Source organism: Hylobates moloch, unplaced genomic scaffold (genome assembly GCF_009828535.3).
Source record: "Hylobates moloch isolate HMO894 unplaced genomic scaffold, HMol_V3 SCAFFOLD_70, whole genome shotgun sequence".
Taxonomy (NCBI): domain Eukaryota; kingdom Metazoa; phylum Chordata; class Mammalia; order Primates; family Hylobatidae; genus Hylobates; species Hylobates moloch.
The window spans coordinates 44,639-66,064 of NW_026652345.1; the positions used below are offsets into that span (position 1 = coordinate 44,639).

Sequence of the window (21,426 nt, forward strand, 5' to 3'; positions counted from 1 at the left end):
CATTCAACAGAAGATACCAGTTGCTATGGTTTGTCTGCTCCAAAACTCATGTTTAAATTTAACTGCCATTATAACAATATTAAGAGATATGACCTTTAAGAGGTGGTTAGGCCATGAAGGCTTTGCTCTCATAAATAATTATTGCCAAAGTGGATTAGTTATAGAAGGGCTAGTTAGGCCCACTTCTCTTTCTCCCTCCCTCCCTCTCTCTTTCTTTCTCTTCTCACTTTCTGCCATAGGATGATACAACAAGAAGGTCCTCATCAGATGCCAGTACCTTGATACTGGATTTCTGAGCCTCCAGAACTGTGAGTCAGGGCCGAATAGAAACAGCTCCAGTCAGCAGCTCCCAGTGAAATCAATGCAGAAGGCGGCTGATTTCTGCATTTCCAACTGAGGTACCCGGCTAATCTCACTGGGACTGGTTAGACAGTGGGTGCAGCCCACAGAGGGCGAGCCAAAGCAGGGTGGGGTGACGCCTCACACAGGAAGTGTAACGGGTCGAGGAACTCCCTCCCCTAGCCAACAGAAGCCGTGAGAGATTGTGCTGTGAGGAACAGTGCATTCTGGCCCAGTTACTAGACTTTTCCTATGGTCTTCACAACCCACAGACCCAGAGATTCCCTCAGGTGCCTACACCACGAGGGTCCTGGGTTTCAAGCACAAAACTGGGTGGCTGTTTGGGCAGACACCAAGATAGCTGCTGAAGGTTTTTTTTTCATACCCTAGTGGCACCTGGAATGCCAGCGAGACAGAACCGTTCACTCCCCTGCAAAGGGGGCTGAAGCCAGGGAGCCAAGTGGTCTAGTTCAGTGGATCCCACCCCCACAGAGCCCAACAAGCTAAGATCCACTGGCTTGAAATTCTCACTGCCAGCACAGCAGTCTGAAGTCGACCTGGGATGCTCAAGCTTGGTTGGGGGAGAGGCGTCCGCCATTACTGAGGCTTGAGTAGCCAGTTTTCACCTCACAATGGGGAAGTTTGAACTGGGCAAAGCCCACTGCAGGTCAGCAAAGTCGATGTAACCAGACTGCCTCTCTAGATTCCTCCTCTCTGGGCAGGGCATCTCTGAAAGAAAGGCAGCAGCCCCAGTCAGGGGCTTATAGATAAAACTCCCATCTCCCTGGGACAGAGCACCTGGGGGAAGGGGCAGCTGTGGGCGCAGCCCCAGCAGACTTAAACCTTTCTGCCTGCTGGCTCTGAAGAGAGCAGTGGATCTCCCAGCACAGTGTTTGAGCTCTGCTAAGGGACATGCTGCCTCCTCAAGTGGGTCCCTGACTCCCATGCCTCCTGACTGGGAGATACCTCCCAGCAGGGGTCGACAGAAACCTCATACAGGAGAGCTCCAGTTGGCATCTGACGGATGCCCCTCTGGGACAAAGCTTCCAGAGGAAGGAACAGACAGCAATCTTTGCTGTTCTGCAGCCTCCACTGGCGATACCCAGGCAAACAGGGTCTAGAGTGGACCTCCAGAAAACTCCAGCCGACCTGCAGCAGAGGGCCCTGACTATTAGAAGGAAAACTAACAAACAGAAAGGAATAACATCAACATCAACAAAAAAGAAACCTCATCTGAAGGTCACCAACATTAAAGACTAAAGGTAGATAAAGCCATGAGATGAGGAAAAACCACCACAAAAAGGCTAAAAATTCCAAAAACCAGAACGCCTCTTCTCCTCCAAAGGATCACAACTCCTCGCCAGCAAGGGAACGAAGCTGGACGGAGAATGAGTTTGACAAATTTACATAAGTAGGCTTCAGAAGGTGGGTAATAACAAACTCCTCTGAGCTAAAGGAACATGTTCTAACCCAATGCAAGGAAGCTAAGAACCATGAAAAAAAGGTTAGAGGAATTGCTAACCAGAATAACCAGTTTAGAGAAGAACATAAATGACCTGATGGAGCAGAAAAACACAGCACAAGAACTTCGTGAAGCATACACAAGTATCAACAGCCAAATCGATCAAGCGGAAGAAAGGATATCAGAGATTGAAGATCAACTTAATGAAATTAAGTGTGAAGACAAGATTAGAGAAAAAGAATGAAAAGGAACAAAGTCTCCAACAAATATGGGACTATCTGAAAAGACCAAATTTATGTCTGGTTGGTGTACCTGAAAGTGACGGGGAGAATGGAACCAAGTTGGAAAACACTCTTCGGGATATTATCCAGGTGAACTTCCCCAACCTGGCAAGACAAACCAACATTCAAATTCAGGAAATACAGATAGCACTACAAAGACCCTCCTCAAGAACAGCAACCCCAAGACACATAATTGTCAGATTCACCAAGGTTGCAATGAAGGAAAAAATGTTAAGGGCAGCCAGAGAGAAAGGTCACGTTACCCACAAAGGGAAGCCCATCAGACTAACAGCAGATTTCTTGGCAGAAACCCTACAAGCCAGAAGAGAGTGGGGGCCAATATTCAACATTCTTAAAGAAAAGAATTTTCAATCCAGAATTTCATATCCAGCCAAACTAAGCTTCATAAGTGAAGGAGAAATAAAATCCTTTACAGACGAGCAAAATGTTGAGAGATTTTGTCACCACCAGGCCTGCCTTACAAGAGCTCCTGAAGGCAGCACTAAATATGGAAAGGTAAAACCAGTACCAGCCACTGCAAAAACATACCAAATTGTAAAAACCATCGACACTATGAAGGAACTGCATCAACTAACGGGCAAAATAACCAGTTAGCATCATAATGACAGGATCAATTTCACACATAAAAATATTAAACTTAAATGTAAATGGACTAAATGCCCCAATTAAAAGATACGGACTAGGAAACTGGATAAAGAGTCAAGACCCATCAGTGTGCTATATTCAGGAGATCCATCTCACATGCAAAGACACAAATAGGCTCAAAATAAAGAGATGGAGGAATATTTACCAAGCAAATGGAAAGCAAAAAAAAAAAGCAGGGGTTGCAATCCTAGTCTCTGATAAAACAGACTTTAAAGCAACAAAAATCAAAAAAGACAAAGAAGGGCATTACATACTAGTAAAGGGATCAATGCAATAAGAAGAGCTAAGTATCGGAAGTATATATGCACCCAATACAGGAGCACCCAGGTTCATAGTTTTTAGAGACCTATAAAGAGACTTAGACTCCCACACAATAATAGTGGGAGACTTTAACACCCCACTGTCAATATTAGCCAGATCAACAAGACAGAAAATTAACAAAGATATTCAGGACTTGCACTCAGCTCTGGACCAAATGGACCTAATAGACATCTACAGAACTCTCCACCCCAAATCAACAGAATATACATTCTTCTTGGCACCGCATCGCACTTATTCTAAAATCGTCCACATAATTGGAAGTAAAACATTCCTCAGCAAATGCAAAAGAACAGAAATCATAACAAACAGTCTCTCAGACCACAGCACAATCAAATTAGAACTCAGGATTAAGAAATTCACTCAAAACTGCACAACTACATGCAAACTGAACAACCTGCTCCTGAATGACTACTGGGTAAATAACAAAATTAAGGTAGAAATAAACATGTTCTTGGCAGGCGCGGTAGCTCATGCCTGTAATCCCAGCACTTTGGGAGGCCGAGGCGGGCAGATCACGAGGTAAGGAGATCAAGATCATCCTGGCTAACACAGTGAAACCCCGTCTCTACTAAAAATACAAAAAATTAGCTGGGTGTTGTGGTGGGTGCCTGTAGTCCCAGCTACTCGGGAGGCTGAGGCAGGAGACTGGCGTGAACCCGGGAGGTGGACCTTGCAGTGAGCCGAGATCGTGCCACTGCACTCCAGCCTAGGCGACTGAGCAAGACTCCATCTCAAAAAAAAAAAAAAAGAAAGAAAGACGTTCTTTGAAACCAATGAGAACAAACACACAATGTACCAGATTCTCTGGGACACAGCTAAAGCAGTGTTTAGAGGGAAATTTATAGCACCAAATGCCCACAGGAGAAAGTGGGAAAGATCTAAAATTGACACCCTAACATCACAATTAAAAGAACTAGAGAAGCAAGAGCAAACAAAATCAAAAGCTAGCAGAAGACAAGAAATAACTAAGATTAGAGCAGAACTGAAAAAGAAAGAGACACAAAAAACCCTTCAAAAAAATCAATGAATCCAGGAGCTGCTTTTTTGAAAAGATTAACAAAATAGATAGACCACTAGCCAGACTAATAAAGAAGAAAAGAGGAGAATCAAATAGACACGATAAAAAATCATAAAGGGGATATCACCACTGATCACACAGAAATACAAACTACCATCAGAGAATACTATAAACGCCTCTATGCAAATAAACTAGAAGATCTAGAAGAAATGGATAAATTCCTGGACACATACACCCTCCCAAGACTAAACCAGGAAGAAGTCAAATCCCTGAATAGACCAGTAACAAGTTCTGAAATTGAGGCAGTAATTAATAGCCTACCAACTAAAAAAAGCCCAGGACCAGATGGATTCACAGCCGAATTCTACCATAGGTGCAAAGAGGAGCTGTTACCATTCCTTCTGAAACTACCCCAAACAATAGAAAAAGAGGGACTCCTCCCTAACTCATCTTACGAGGCCAGCATTATGCTGATTCCAAAACCTGGCAGAGACACAACCAAAAAAAATTTCAGGCCAATATCCCTGATGAACATCAATGCAAAAATCCTCAATAAAATACTGGCAAACCGAATCCAACAGCACATCAAAAAGCTTATCCACCACGATCAAGTCAGCTTCATCACTGGGATGCAAGGCTGGTTCAACATATGCAAATCAATAAACGTAATCCATCACATAAATAGAACCAATGACAAAAATCACATGATTATCTCAATAGATGCAGAAAAGGCCTTCAATAAAATTCAACGGCCCTTCATGCTAAAAACTCTCAATAAACTAGGTATTGATGGAATGTATCTCAAAATATTAAGAGCTATTTATGACAAACCCACAGCCAATATCATACTGAATAGGCAAAAGCTGGAAGCATTCCCTTTGAAAACCGGCACAAGACTCTCACCACTCCTATTCAACATAGTATTGGAAGTTCTGGTCAGGGCAATCAGGCAAGAGAAAGAAATAAAGCGTATTCAAATAGAAAGAGGGAAAGTCAAATTGTCTCTGTATGCAGATGACATGATTGTATATTTAGAAAACCCCATCGTCTCAGCCCAAAATCTCCTTAAGCTGATAAGCAACTTCAGCAAAGTCTCAGGATACAAACATCAGTGTGCAAAAATCACAAGCATTACTGTACACCAATAATAGACAAACAGCCAAATCATGAGTGAATTCCCATTCACAATTGCTACAAAGAGAATAAAATACCTAGGAATGCAACTTATAAGGAATCAGAGGGAACTCTTCGAGGAGAACTATAAACCACTGCTCAAGAAAATCAGAGAGGACACAAACAAATGGAAAAACAGTCGTCCATGCTCATGGATAGGAGGAATCAATATAGTGAAAATGGTCATACTACCCAAAGTAATTTATAGATTCAATGCTATCCCCATCAAGCTACCATTGACTTTCTTCACATAATTAGAAAAAACTACTTTAAATTTCATATGGAACCAAAAAAGAGCCCACATAGCCAAGACAGTCCTAAGCAAAAAGAACAAAGCTGGAGGCATCATGCTACCTAACTTCAAACTATACTACAAGGCTACAGTAACCAAAACAGCATGGTACTGGTACCAAAACAGATACATAAACCAATGGAACAGAACAGAGGCCTCAGAAATAACACCATACATCTACAACCATCTGATCTTTGACAAATCTGACAAAAACAAGCAATGGGGAAAGGATTTCCTACTTATTAAATGGTGTTGGGAAAATTGGCTAGCCATATGCAGAAAATTGAAACTGGACCCCTTCCTTACATCTTATACAAAAATTAACTCAAGATAGATTAATGATTTAAACATAAGACCTAAAACCATAAAAACCCTAGAAGAAAACCTAGGCAATATCATTCAGGACATAGGCATGGGCAAAGACTTCATGATTAAAACACCAAACGCAATGGAAACAAAAGCCAAAATTGACAAATGGGATCTAATTAAACTAAAGAGCTTCTGCCCAGCAAAAGAAGCTATCATAAGAGTGAACAGACAACCTACATAATGGGAGAAAATGTTTGCAATCTATCCATCTGTCACAGGACTAATATCCAGAATCCACAAGGAACTTAAAGAAATTTACAAGAAAAAAAAAAACATCAAAAAGTGGGCAAACGATATGAACAGACACTTCTCAAAAGAAGACATTTATGCGGCCAAAACAAACATACGAAAAAAAGCTCATCATCACTGGTTACTAGAGAAATGCAGATCAAAACCACAATGAGATACCATCTCACACCAGTTAGAATGGCAATCACTAAAAAGTCAAGAAACAGGCCGGGCGCAGTGGCTCACGCTTGTAATCCCAGCACTTTGGGAGGCCGAGGCGGGCGGATCACGAGGTCAGGAGATCGAGACCACGGTGAAACCCCGTCTCTACTAAAAATACAACAAATTAGCCAGGCGTGGTGGCAGGCGCCTGTAGTCCCAGCTACTCAGAGAGGCTGAGGCAGGAGAATGGCGTGAACCCGGGAGGCGGAGCTTGCAGTGAGCCGAGATTGCGCCACTGCACTCCAGCCTGGGCAACAGAGCGAGACTCCGTCTCAAAAAAAAAAAAAAGTCAAGAAACAACAGATGCTGGAGAGATGTGGAGAAACAGGAATGCTTTTACACTGTTGGTGGGAGTGTAAATTAGTTCAACCATTGTGGAAGACAGTGTGGAAATTCCTCAAGGATCTAGAAACAGAAATACCATTTGACCCAGTATCTCATTACTGGGTATATACCCAAAGGATTATAAATCATTCTACTATAAAGACACATGCACACGTATGTTTATTTCTGCACTGTTCACAATAGCAAAGAATTGGAACCCACCCAAATGCCCATCAATAATAGACCAGATAAAGAAAATGTGCCACATATACACCATGGAATACTATGCAGCCATAAAAAAGGATGAGTTCATGTCCTTTGCAGGGGCATGGATGAAGCTGGAAACCATCATTCTTAGCAAACTAACACAGGAACAGAAAACCAAACACCGCACATTCTCACTCATAAGTGGGAGCTGAACATGAGAACACATGGCCACAGGGAGGGGAATATCACACACCGGGGCCTGTCGGGGGGTTGGGGGCTAGGGGAGGGATAGCACTGGGAGAAATACCTCATGTGGATGACGGGTTGATGGGGGCAGCAAACCACCGTGGCATGTGTACACCTATGTAACAAACCTGCACGTTCTACACATGTATCCTAGAACTTAAAGTATATTAAAAAAAATTTAAAAACTCTGTACGAACTTAAAAATAAGTAAATACATATGACATTACACTGTAAAAAAACTTAAAGTATAATTTTTTAAAAAATCAGATACAGAACTGTGAGTCAATAAATTCTGTTCATTATAAATCACCCAATCTCAGGTATTCTCTTACGGCAGCACGAAATGGACAAAGACACCAGTGAAAGTGAAAATGCAAGCCACAGAGTGAAAAAAGATATTTGCAATACATGTATTCAACAAAGAATTAGTATCCAGAATATACAAAGACAAATCAACAGTGAAAAGACAGACAAACCTTTTTTTCATACTTAAAAAAGATCAAAGACTCAACCAGAAACTTCACATAAGAGGATATCCAAATGCTCAATAAACTTTAAAAAAGATCTTGATATCATTAGTCATGAGGGAAAATGCAAATTCAAACTATACATCTGCCATACCATAATTGCTAAAATTACAAAAAACTTACAAACCGAGTTTCAGCAAGGATGGAGAGCCACGGGAACTTTCATTCTTGCTAGTGGAAATGTAAACTGGTACAGCCACTTTGAGAAACTTTATAGCAGTGTCTACTATGATTATACTTCTAAGTCAACACTCAAAAAAATGTGTATACTTGTGTACTAAGAGACACGTAAAAGAGTATTCACAGTAGAATCACTTGTAATATCAAAAACCAAAAGTCCAACCACAGTACAATGGATATATAAATTGTGATATATTCATACAATAATTTTAAAAATCCATTGCTAAATGCAACAACATGGATCAATCTCACAACATAATGTTGAGCAAAAGAAGACAGAAACAAAAGGGAACATGCTTTATGAATCAGAAACAATGAAAACGAATCTATGGTAACATAATACAGAATAGTGGTTCCTTCTTCAAGAGGTGATAAATGACTGGGAGAGAGCAAGAAAGAGTTTCTGGGGAGGTGGCTATATTCTCTATCTTGACCTGGAAAGAGATTTCATGGATATATACATTTTGTAAAACTTCATCAAGCTTTACACTTTGATGTGTCTTGTTGCATGTGTGTTGTATTTTGATTTTAACAGTTTACCAAAAGACAAAGAATGAACTCTAGCTATATTTATTAACATGGATAAATCTGAAAAATATGATGAGTGAAAGGGGCAAGTCTCAAAATAATATATACAGTATGATTCTACTTATATGAAATTCAAAATAAAGAGAGGTAAATAACTGATTAACACAAAACACAGGACAGTAATTTCCTCTCAAGCAAAGGGAAGAAGAGGCAATCGGAGAAGGGTACCCAGCGGTCTTCTGGAGAACTGTAATATACTATTTATTGGCTAGGTTGAAAGTATAGAAATGTTTATCTTCTAGTGGCTCTTTAAACTGTACCTGTGCACTATACACATTTTTTGTATGCATGCTATGTTTCACAGCTGTAAAATATTTTAAGAGTAATACAACTACTGAATTATAAATTATCAGAAAACTAAAAGGAGAACTTCTGATTTCCTGTCTTTTCATTTATCTGAGCAGCAGGTAATATTGTTATATACCATCTGCAGAACAGTCTTCTTTGGGTATATTACTAAATATACTTATGAAACATAAAAATAAATAACAATTAATAATCCAGTAAAGTATCAAATAATGCTGAAAATTAAAAAATGAAAATAACTTCCAATGAGCCACAACATACTTATTTTAATTTTTCAAAAAGAACTTTATTAGAAAGAAAAAGAAAACTAAATGAAAAAAATGAGATGCTTAACAAAACTAGAAAAAGGTGAGCACAGATCCAAAAACACTTTAAGACTTCGTATTTCCAACTACTTACTTTAAAATGGCGCACTTGATTTTAAAACTTAAAAAACAAATTTAAAAAATCGTACATTTAAATCATTGTTTATTAATATATCTCTGACTTAGAACACTCAGTATTTAAATTTCATTAAAATTAAATGTCAAAATATACTTATAAGCTGTTATCCATTATTGTTTATTAAAAAGGACAACCCAAACTGTTCAATACCTGACAAACAGAAACTTGTTTGTGAAATTAAAAGATGTTATTACAAAGCCTCACTCATTAAAAGAAAGAAAGAGAGAAATGTGACTGAATTGTCAGAAAGCTCATTTACTGGGGGAGAAAAAAGCCTAAGAGAAATAATGGCCTAAGGACCATTATTTTCAAAGCTGCTCCATCCCAGTTACAAATAGTTGCCACTTGGCCTCATCTTAGTAAATACCTAAGAGTGACACTTAATTAGCACATTAATGTTGAAAATTAATGAGTAACTAAGTGGTTTTATATGTGTGAAATGTTATATTTTATTGAGTACTCTAAGAAGCAGTTTTCACTTCTCATTTATGTAGCAGTCCTATTTCTAGAGTACAAGGTTAAGTGTCTATCAGCAAGTGTCCATTGTATAAAAGATTGTCAAATTAGTCAGATTTGGCCAGGCACAGTGGCTCACACCTGTAATCCCAGCACTTTGGGAGGCCAAGGCAGGAGGACCATTTGAGGTCAAGAGTTGGGGCCTACCCTGGCCAACATAGTGAGACCCCATCTCTACCAAAAATACAAAAATTAGCCAGGCGTGGTGGCAGGCACCTGTAATCCCAGCTACTCGGGAGGCTGGGGCAGGAGAATCACTTGAACCGGGGAGGCAGAGGTTGCAGGGAGCTGAGATCACACCACTGCACTCCAGCCTGGGTGACAGTGCAAAACTCCATCTCAAAAAAAAAAAAAAAAAAATGGCCGGCATGGTAGCTCAAGCCTGTAATCCCAGCACTTCGGGAGGCCGAGGCAGATGGATCACGACGTCAGGAGTTCAAGACCAGCCTGGCCAAGACGGAAAAGCCCCGTCTCTACTAAAACTACAAAAATTAGTGGGGCGTGGTGGCAGGCACCTGTAATCCCAGCTACTCAGGAGGCTGAGGCAGAGAATTGCTTGAACCCAGAAGGCAGAGGCTGTGGTGAGCCGAGATCGTGCCATTGCACTCCAGCCTGGGTGACAAAGTGAAATTCCATCTTGCCTTACAATTCTGTGAAAAATGTTTTGAAGCTTCTTGTTAATGGCTTGGAATTATTTTATGTCTTTTCAGTATGCCTTCTTTTTCATCAGTAAATTCCTCCCAAATAAGCAGAAGCAATGTGTTTCTTCCACTGTAAAGCAGTGTTTAAAGGTCAGGGTTTATTTAACATTACTCCTCTTCACCCTACCTTAACTTTTAATCAAAGTTTTCAGTAAAAATATACACATATGTGTGTGTGTGTGTGTGTGTGTGTATTTATAAACAGTTTCTTTTTTGTTAGTAGGAGCTCCTCTGACAGCAGAAATTGACCAAGAGAAGAGCAACTAGATGTTGACCATGGGTGATCATCACCAAAAAAGGGAGCTGCCCATGAAATGCAAGTAAGCACAGAAGAAAGGTCTCCCATGTGGCACAGCCAGTTTCTATGCACCAGCACCCAAGCTCTAGTCCCCATCCCCACCCCACATCCCCGAGACAGAGAACTGGTCACCAGCTCTCCATCTGGTCAGTCAGGTTTTCCAATGGCCAAGCAGAAGATTCAGATCTGGTACTGTTCTGCCAAACACAGTAGCCCCTAATCACATGTGGCTATTTAAGTTAATTAAAATTAGAAATTCAGTTTTTCAATCACACCAGCCACATTTCAAGTGTTCAATAGTCACGTTTACTGGTGGCGACCATATTGGACAGTGCCGCCTATAGAACATTACCATCAGAAAGTTCTATTTAACAGTACTGCTGTAGAACACATATTTGCCCAAACATCAGGGTTATTCACAAATAAAATGAATGTGCTTTTGGCAGGTAATATTTAAGAAGGTTTTACTAAGAAGGAAAGGTATTGATTGGCTCCCTGATAAATTATCCAAGAATTTCAGGAGGAGCAATTTATAATGTTAGTATAGTATCATTTACATATAAAAATGGAGTTTAACAAAGTAAAAAGATTCTTTTGTGTGCCCAGACTAAAAAATTAAATCAATATTTTTAAAGTGAAAAATGTTTGCTCACATAGATTAACTTCTTCAACCACAAGTGGGTTTTCATTATACTTGATCACCATCTGCTGGCCATGTTATTAAACTGCACACACAAAATGAAACGTTAGCTATATTGGGGTAAGACATACAGAATCCCAGCTTTTTGCCACAATGCATTCCTGGAAAACCACATCATAAAGAGGATCATTATAAAGCAAGTCACATTTCCAATAAGGGCAGGACCATAATTAGAATCTTCATTCCAAACTAAAATCTAGCATCAAATAACCCATGGCAAAATCTCATTAAAGCAAAGATGTAAAAACTATAGTCCTCTATAATCATTTAAAATAGGATAATCATTCTCCAAGTTCTTTCTTATAGGTATGAACACATGTATTATTTAGATGACCCAACATGAGTTAAAAGATATATATAATTTATATAAAATTAGCCTAAATCTGATATGGTAAAAATAGTAGGTAGTTAATAATAATTATTTGCACTCTCCTAGAAATCCTAAGCAATCTGGTGTAGGCCCCTAATAAAACGGCACCTAAAGAAATCTAATTAAATGCCTTCTTTTTCATCAATAAATTCCTCTCAAATAAGCAGAAGCAACGTATTTCTTCCACTGTAAAGCAGTGTTTAAAGGTCAGGGTTTATTTAACATTACTCCTCTTCACCCTACCCTAACTTTTAATCAAAGTTTTCAGTAAAAATAATAAGTGCTATTAAATCTTTTTTTTACATCTTTCCCTATCCCAGAACCTAACTGCACTTTGGTGATAAGCTACCAGACCACACATACTTCACTGAAAAGACATAAAATAATTGCAAGCCATTAACAAGAAGCTTCAAAACATTTTTCACAGAATTGTAAAGCAAGAATACAACCTATTACTTTTGTGTTCTGTCTTTGAGATAAAGCATGAAGAGTATATAGATGATGTGAACTAAAATCAAAATATTAGTTACCGGCTGAGCCCAGTGGCTCACACCTGTAATCCCAGCACTTTGGGAGGCCGAGGGAGGGGGATCACCTGAGGTCAAGAGTTCGAGACCAGCCTGGCCAGCATGATGAAACCTCGTTCTACTAAAAATACAAAAAAAAAATTAGCCAGGCATGGTGGCACATGCCTGTAATCCCAGCTACTCAGGAGGCTGAGGCAGAAGAATCGCTTGAACCCGGGAGACAGAGGTTGCAGTGAGCCAAGATCATGCCACTGCACTGCAGCCTGGGTGACAGAGCAAGACTCCATCTCAAAAAAAAAAAAAAAAAAAAGTTACTTAGGCAGCTTCAAATATATGGCGTGAAAAAATGTAAACAATGAGACCAGCCACTCTGTGTTCCTTCTATCCTTGAAAAAGAGGCCTGTTATATTGTTTAAAGATTCCTATAAAGCCTCTTTTAAAATACAATTACCATTCTTTATTTTGATATTGTGCAGGATTCATACTTACAATCATAACCTTTCTGCAGAGTCATAATTTATTTTTCTCAGGGAATACAAAATGAATTTTAGTAACTGAAAATAATTAATAACCAACAGACTTTAAGATAATACCCTTTGGGAGGATTAGTAATTACAGAAGCAAAAGAATGGTCAAACAATCTAACAAGCAAGGCCCTGATGAACTATTACAATAACAATCACCATACCAGTGATGATGGTGGTAGCCGCAGCTAACACTTAACAGGCCCTCTGTCAAGGGCTCTACACGCCTTATTTCACTTTGTCCTTACAACTCCATTTGCAAATGGAGACAGTGGTAGTACTAACCCCGAAGTTAGTACTACCACTATCTCCATTTACAAATGATGAAACTGGGGTTTAGAGAAATTAAGTAACTTGCCTGAGGACAGACGGTTGCCAAGTGTCAGAAGTGGAATGTGAACAAAGGCAAACTGCTTTCTTTCAGCTCAACCTAGAAATAACCAAAAACAAAGGAATAGCTGCCCAGGATTGCTGACGCAGTACAAATGGAAAAAAACAGATAAAACTGAAATTTCCATATTTGCAGCATAAAGTACTTACACCTATATGATACACTAGAAAGAACATGGGTGTGAAATCATAAGGCCCTGCATTCCAATATTGGATCCATCACTGGAAAAGTCACTGGACTTTCCTGAAGCTGTTACCTCGTCTATAAATACAAAAGGGCAATGATGTCAACCTCACTGGACTGTAGAGAGGATTCAATCAGATGACTTGGAAAAGATTTCCAGAACAGTACCTAGCATGCAGTAGGAGATCCACAAATGGTATGACTTGCCTCACTTGGCCTCTGCTTTCACAAATTAGAAATATAAGTGGAATCCACAAACATTTATTTACTAGAAAATTTTTTATGTTTAAATGTATATATATTCGTTATACAAATTTATTAATTTGCAATGTGTATGCACAAACATTTTAACAAGATATTTCGGAAGGCACTGGACAGTATCTATCAAAATAGAAGAGTGTGATTATTAAAAATACCATAGCCACATTTTTTTTACAAGAATGTTTTTAAATGTACACTCCAAAATAGTCCCAATCCCTAAAGCTAACCACCTTTAACAGTTTCATGTGTGGTACCCAGAAAGATTCCCTGCACACGAACACATATGTATCCATACAGCCTCTAAAACACATATACACAAACGCAAATGGAAGCTTCCTATACTTTATGTACTTCTTAACTTTATCCTATTAGACCTTGCCATAATAACCTATATATATGTGTGTGTATATATACACACACATATATACATATATACGTATATGTGTGTGTGTATATATATATATATATATATTTTTTTTTTTAACCGTTGCACAAGATGTTGAACCAACTAATAACCCCACCAACAAAGCAATTTCTCATCTAGGAATCCATAATAGCCCAAAACACATGCAGGCATATAATAATCATTCTTGATATTCTAACTGATAATTTGGCATCTTGAAATCATGGACCAAACTAACAGTCAAAGTTGTTCACATCCTTACCATCCCTGTCTTTTTGTGGGCACTTGGAAATTATATTACAAACCCTCCAACTACAAACCCCAACATTGGTGTTTCATTTTCTGTCTAATAGGGAACATCCCACCACTGTACAAAAAGGCTCTCATCCATGCTTCTCCTTGCTCCTTCTGCCTCCTGACCAACCCTTGTGCTTCTCCACGTGGCCTGCACGGTGTGGCATGCCTCCCTCCTCTTGGAAACTGTGAGAAATGAACTCTTCTTTCAAAGGCAACTTGTCTCTACGTCTGTCATCGTATAATATCTGATTAAAACAAACCCTCGGTGCATTTTTAAATAAGGTGCATGATGATGGATTACTAGGATGTTAACTCAGGCATTCTTTATAACAATCAAAAATTAAAAGCAGAAGAGACAGGTTAAATTATAGTATATCCACATTATGGATTATCTATAATTTAAAAGTCCACATGATACAGGTTTAAGACACAGTTGAGTAAAAAAAAAAAGAGCAAGTCTCAGAACAGCATGTACAACATGAGTCAACTGTAATTTCTTTCTTTTTTTTTTTTTTTTTTCTGAGACAGAGTCTCGCTCTGTCACCCAGGCTGGAGTGCAGTGGTGCAATCTCAGCTCACTGCATCCTCTGCCTCCCGGGTTCAAGCGATTCTCCTGCCTCGGCCTCCCAAGTAGCTGGGACTACAGGCACCCACCACCATGCCCAGCTAATTTTTTGTATTTTTAGCAGAGACAGGGTTTTACCATATTGGCCAAACTGGTCTCGAACTCCTGACCTTGTGATCCGCCTGCTTGGCCTCCCAAAGTGCTGGGATTACAGGCATAAGCCACCGTGCCCGGCCTGTAATTTCTTAATTATATAGGTGTGGATGTCTATTGTAAAACGATATGCACAAAATTGCTAATGGTGATTACCACTCGAAAGTGGGATAAAGAGGACACAGAGAGAAGGACTGTGACTTTTTACTCTAAATATTTCTATACTGAGGTTTTTATTAACATGTATTATATATAGATTGCATACTTTTCTAAAATGAGGATAAAGACTGTACTAGTCATCAATTGCTGTATAACAAATTATTACAAATTTAACAGCTTTAAACAACACACATAAATTTTCTCATGTTTCTGCAGGTCAGAAGTCCAGGCACAGCTGAACTGGGTCCTCTGTTTAGGGCCACGGAAGGGTGCAATCATGATTGGACCAGACCTGGGTTCTCATCTAGAGGCTCTACTAGGGAAGGATTCACTTCTCGACTCGTGTGGATGTCAGCAGCATTCAGTTCCTTATGGCTATCTGATTCATGTATGATTTGTGGCAGCTGCTTCTTCCAAAGCCAGCAAACGGAATGACAGCAAGTCTACTAGCAAGATGAAGCAATGTAATCCTGGGAATAATATCCCATTACCATTGCCATAATCTATTGGTTAGAAGCAAGTCACAGGTCCTGCCCATACTCAAGGGGAGGGGATTATATAAGGGTATGAACACCAGAAGAAGGATCATGAAGACCACCATCAAGACAATTAAGGTCTTTATCAGACCTCCACAGTAAGTATCTGAAGGCTGATCAGAAAGATAATATATATTGATATAGCTCATGATTGTAGATCTAAATGAAATTAACCAAACTATACATGCATGAGATCTAAGTCTATGGTCTCCTTAGTAACATTTTCTAAAGTCATGCTCCAAACTCAAATATAACTAAAATATTTCATTGTCAAGAAAATAGGCAGATAGGCCAGGCATGGTGGCTCATGCCTGTAATCCCAGCACTTTGGGAGGCCAAAGTGGGCATATCACTTAAGGTCAGGAATTCGAGACCAGCCTGGCCAACATGGTGAAACCATGTCTCTACTAAACACAAAAATTAGCTAGGCATGCGCCTGTAATCCCAGCTACTCTGGAGGCTGAGGCAGGAGAATCGCTTGAACCTGGGAGGCGGAGGTTGCAGTGAGCCGAGATTGAGCCACTGCACTCTAGCCTGGGTGACAGAGTAAGACTCCATCTCAAAAAAAAAAAAAAAAAGAAAAGAAAATAGGCAGATATTTGACATAAAAATGCAGTAACAGATATATAATAGCAATGCAATGTGGAACAGTAGTTTTTCATATAGAAAATATGGGTAATAAGATTACCTTAAACCAAGAAATATGAAAAATGAAAGCAAAGAAGAGAACCAGGACAGGACTACTAGCTAAGTGTTGAAGCTGTTTGGTGTGAAATGCTAAGTACACTAGTATATAATGTACACTTGGAGGAAAAAATAAAGCGTGAGAATAAGCCAGATGGAGTATGACCTCACCATACTTCTAACAAGTTTGGAACAAGGCTATATACCATATCCTACAGGAAGAATAAAAGTAAAGGAAAGGTGCCATCTCTACTGAATAGGGAGTCCTAACAAAAAGGCTTCAAAAGGACTCTGCATCTTTAATAATATAAAAAGGCTAGGACACAAACAGCATCATCTAAAATGCCATTAGAAATACTTCACATACAAAAAGGTCTAAGTAAAGCAGGATTTTATAAAGTGATCAAAAAAGAAACACTAAGGGGGAAAAATCTTTTAAGATTAAAGAGGTTTTTCAAAGGACAAGTTGAAGTGGCTGTAAAATTTATGAGGCAGCATTAAACTTCAGTTCTAACTAACAATAAATTATTCACTATAAAAACATACATGTGTCAAATATTATAAGCCTCTTAAACTTTTTAAAACAATTTCTTGCAGAACTGATTAGATATATTAGGTCAAGATTAGCAGATACTAACTTTTTCATTAGCACACTATGATCACTTAAAGGAGGAAATTTAGAAAAGAAATAAGAAGACAGAACCATCAGTAGCTGATTCACCACATGTGATCTGATGTCACACATGATACATATTTCACCTTAAGATCAGTTTTCTTGGTTTTAGCTAAAGTAAATGTTAGTTTTATTTTTAAATGTCTTCATGTATGTAAAAACTACAAATATCTGTTAACTAATGTAAATCAAATTAAAATTGTAAAAATAATCAAGTTAAAACTATTAAATTAAAAGAAACATAAGATACCCTGAGATATTTTGTTTTGGCAGCCCTAACTGACCTTAGTGATTCTGACATTTGACAGAAGATATTTTAAGCATGTCCTTTCCAGTTCCTTCATTGTCATATTCCTCACAGTGTGTGAAGGGAATTGCTATAAACTACATCCAAGCTTCCCTCCATGTTTTCTAAAATTTATGCTTCCCTCAACGTTTTCTGAAATGTTAAAAAGAAAAAAAAATCCTTTTAGGCAATTTCCTCTGTCACAATATACCCGTTTCAAAGAGATTTTGTACAGATTAAATATGTGGCAGTGTCTAACACAATCTACTCATTCATGCATGTATTCACTCTTGAATATAGATACTTACAGAATTCCTAACACGTTCCTGCCCAGTGCTAGGGGCTGGAAATATAGCAAATACAGCAAACAGCAAAAACACAAGTTCCTACCTCATGAAATTTACAATCTAGCACACAGGACAGATAGTAAGCCTCTACGCATGGGATGAAGGCAGCAAAGAAACACAGAGTACTAAAGGAGTAAATAGCAGGGTTGCCTAAACTGCCCTGGGGTATCAGATAAGGCTTCTTTCACGTTGCGATCTCTGAAGGATGGGTAGGACTCACCAGGATCACAAGAGTGCCTGTTTCTCCCATTACTTATTATATAACTGACAACGAATGCCTCATACTCTAGCAATCCTCTTGCATTAAAACGCCATTTAATAATAAGTGACCAACAAAGAGAATTAAGTTATTTTTTACAATTGTGGGGATTTTACTACGGTTTCATTTCTCAAAAAAGTCAGTGAGTAATAGTTGAAGGATAGTCTCATTGTATCTTCTTAAACTTTATCCTGTATTCCAAAGAAGAAAAAAATCTATTCACCCGGACTCCCTAGAAATCTCAAGTCTATTTCCTATCCTTAACCCTTCTCTTATACACACCTGAATCCTTGCAAATACTTCCATGACTGCGCATAGCCACTTCATTGAAACTATCCATGTGCTTATCTCTCTCCCCCACTCATCTAACAATGGTTATAAATCAAAAGTCTGGAGGGCTTAACAGATGAGTTATCATACTGCCAGATATAAGGATATCCTTCACTTCTACAAAGACGTAGTGTCTGTCTCTCCCCTTCTGTTTTTTGTTCACAGATGAGGTCTCACTCTATTCCTCAGGCTGACCTCACACTCCTGGGCCCAAGCTAACCTCCTGCTTCCACCTCTTGAATAGCTAGAACCACAGACGCACAGGCTGTGCCCAATCCTCTTCCCTTCTTAAATCACATGATCCCTCTTTTCTACCTTTCTTCTTTCACTTGCTAGAACATAAAAATAGAAAAACAAATACTTCATTTTCCTCTTAACCCTACTTAAAAGGGGGAAAAACTCAAGCTCAATAACAGATGCAATAGACATCAAATTTGGTGTCAGGAATTAGAAGAAAATCGTGAAGGCATACGCTAAGGGGGTTAACCAAGAACTACTTAGCTCCAACCTATGGCTGTGTCCTGGAAAAAATTCTAGGTGTCCAGTTTTAAAGAGAAGCCAGAAAGTTGGGCTTTTATATGAAATTCCCCAAATGTTAATTTTGACAACTCATTTAAAATTGTTAAAGACATTGTTTAAGTCCAACAAAACAAATCTACCCACACGATTCATTCAGTTCAGGAAGATCACACATTTTCAAACTATGCTCTAAGCTCTAAGATACATGAAACTATTTTTGTTCACTTTTATACTGTAAACTCCACATTCATTACATCTAGAAAGGAACCCAGAATTTAGCTGGACTCTTAGCAGATATTTTGGGAAACAACTGATGTATTTTGCAGCTAAACTAAGAATCGTATTTTTCTTTGTATACAGACCACAATCTCTTTATACCTCCATATAAAAAGATTGCTTCAAAGGCTACAAAAATTCTACAATTACACCTCTTCTAATTGTAATTCTCCTATGAATGTAAAAATAAGTATTTTAAAACCACACTTCCTACAGACTTATCTATTCGTTTCTTTTTACTCTTCTGAACATGCCCTTAACTATTTCACCTCTTCCTTTTTGCCTCCCCATTCTGTTTCTCCTTTCTACTTAAATAATTTCATATGGACTGGATCTCTCACTTTTATCTTTTTTTTTTTTTTTTGAGACAAGAGTCTTGCTCTATTGCCCAGGTTGGAGTGCAGTGGCGCGATCTCGGCTCACTGCAAGCTCCACCTCCCAGGTTCATGCCATTCTCCTGCCTCAGCCTCCTGAGTAGCTGGGACTACAGGCACCCGCCACCACGCCTGGCTAATTTTTTGTATTTTTAGTAGAGATGGGGTTTCACCATGTTAGCCAGGATGGTCTCCATCTCCTGACCTCGTGATCTACCCACCTCGGCCTCCCAAATTGCTGGGATTACAGGCGTGAGCCACCATGCCCAGCCTGTTTATATTTTTCGACCATAATATCTCAGGTCTGAAAAACACATATAAACAGACTACATCAACTGTGGAGACATTTCAAATTACTAATGATATTTCTATATCTGTTTAAGGAACAAACCAAAAAAATTATAGTGGACAAGAAAGATTATACTGTTAACAGAAACAGATTTCTAAAATTAAAATTACCAAGAGAATGGTGAGGATTGAACTACAAAGTATGGTACATGGTAATTGACACTGTCCTGTATTTTAACATTTCAAGGAATAAGGCCAAACGGAAAAGTAAAAATTTGATAAAAGTCCAAATTTACATCTATCCCTTCCCTAAAGCCAAAAATTATGCTACCACAATAATGGCCTTTTTGTACATTTCAAAAACTCAGAAATTTATTTTTATTTGCACTAAAAAAAACCTATTTAATACTCTAGTAAGAAAGCACTGTCTAATGGGGTTTATGCTTACATTCATTATATCATTAAGTGAAAACAAATATTGTTCAAGGTGGATTTGCAGGATTTTATATTTTGTTCAAGTTATTGATAATGCTTTTAATGTATGCTTGTCATAAAGGAAAATACATAATTGTGTCATTTAAAGATGCTCAGGGACCACTTGTCAAGCAATCAAAAATATATATGAAGTTAACAGGTATCTATTAAATGGCTAAAAATATAAAATAATCTTGAATGTGCAGTTAAGGGAAAAGTAAAACTACTTACCATTTAAAAAAAAAGGAAAAACAGAATGTATAAATCAGTTCCAAAGACAGACTAAATGATGAAACACATTCAAAATCCCATTCTCTTAGCATACCTGTAGACATCAGTTGGCGACTGCACCAAAGTGTCATCTTCTCCAGAAGAGAGTTTCCATGATTCATTTAATTTGTGTTCACTTGTCTCTGGCTCACCCAGTACCCAGGCTGGTAATCCCTCTGGGCTTGAACCTTTTGCTCGTGCTGGATTTGGTTCATCAAAATAGATGGACTGATTTTTAAAAGTTAGAAAAATTATTCTTTCAAAATGTACTATAATAAAACCACTAAAATTTCCACCAAGTTTCAAGTTTGATAACAGCCTTTCAAATACTCAAATTCAATTACATTCAAACATTTAAAAAATTAAATGTACATTGAATTATGAGATATTAAAATACATTAAGTGATAACATATTTACATTTTAGTTGCACTCTACTGCCTAAGAAATACAATAAACAGAAGTACATAACAGATAAATCTGATAGTAATGTTTATATTACAAAAGGAATATTAAAGACGAAAAGTTAAATACAAAGTTTTTTTTTAATTATATGCTATCCTATCTCTTTCTGTAATCACTAACTACTTTACACACACACAAAAAGAAATCAGTGGGACGAGAAACACAAACAATGCAACCCAGGAATTAAAATTAGGAATCCCTTGATAAGGTAGGAACAGCAGAGTGAAAAACCTGGGATTTAGTTCTGGCCACACTACTAACTAGCTGGGAAACCCAAGAGAGTTCTCTAAACTTTCACATTATTATTATTTGTTAAATAAAGTCCTTCCCTTTGATTCTATGAAATTGTGTGAATGGGAAAACATGATACAATATACTCGTATCTTCAAATCTAGATGTGCTTCAT

At 38.4% G+C, this 21,426-nt stretch overlaps 1 protein-coding gene across 1 annotated transcript in view; it reads right to left on the bottom strand.

The window, feature by feature from the left end:
* LOC131382576 (centrosomal protein of 112 kDa-like) overlaps nucleotides 1–21,426 on the bottom strand; it is a 68,199-nt gene that overhangs the window by 29,619 nt on the left and 17,154 nt on the right. Inside the window, exon 5 of the mRNA XM_058434869.1 lies at nucleotides 20,613–20,785. Within this exon, the coding sequence (XP_058290852.1) occupies nucleotides 20,613–20,785 (173 nt within the window). The remainder of the gene's footprint in view (nucleotides 1–20,612; nucleotides 20,786–21,426) is intronic.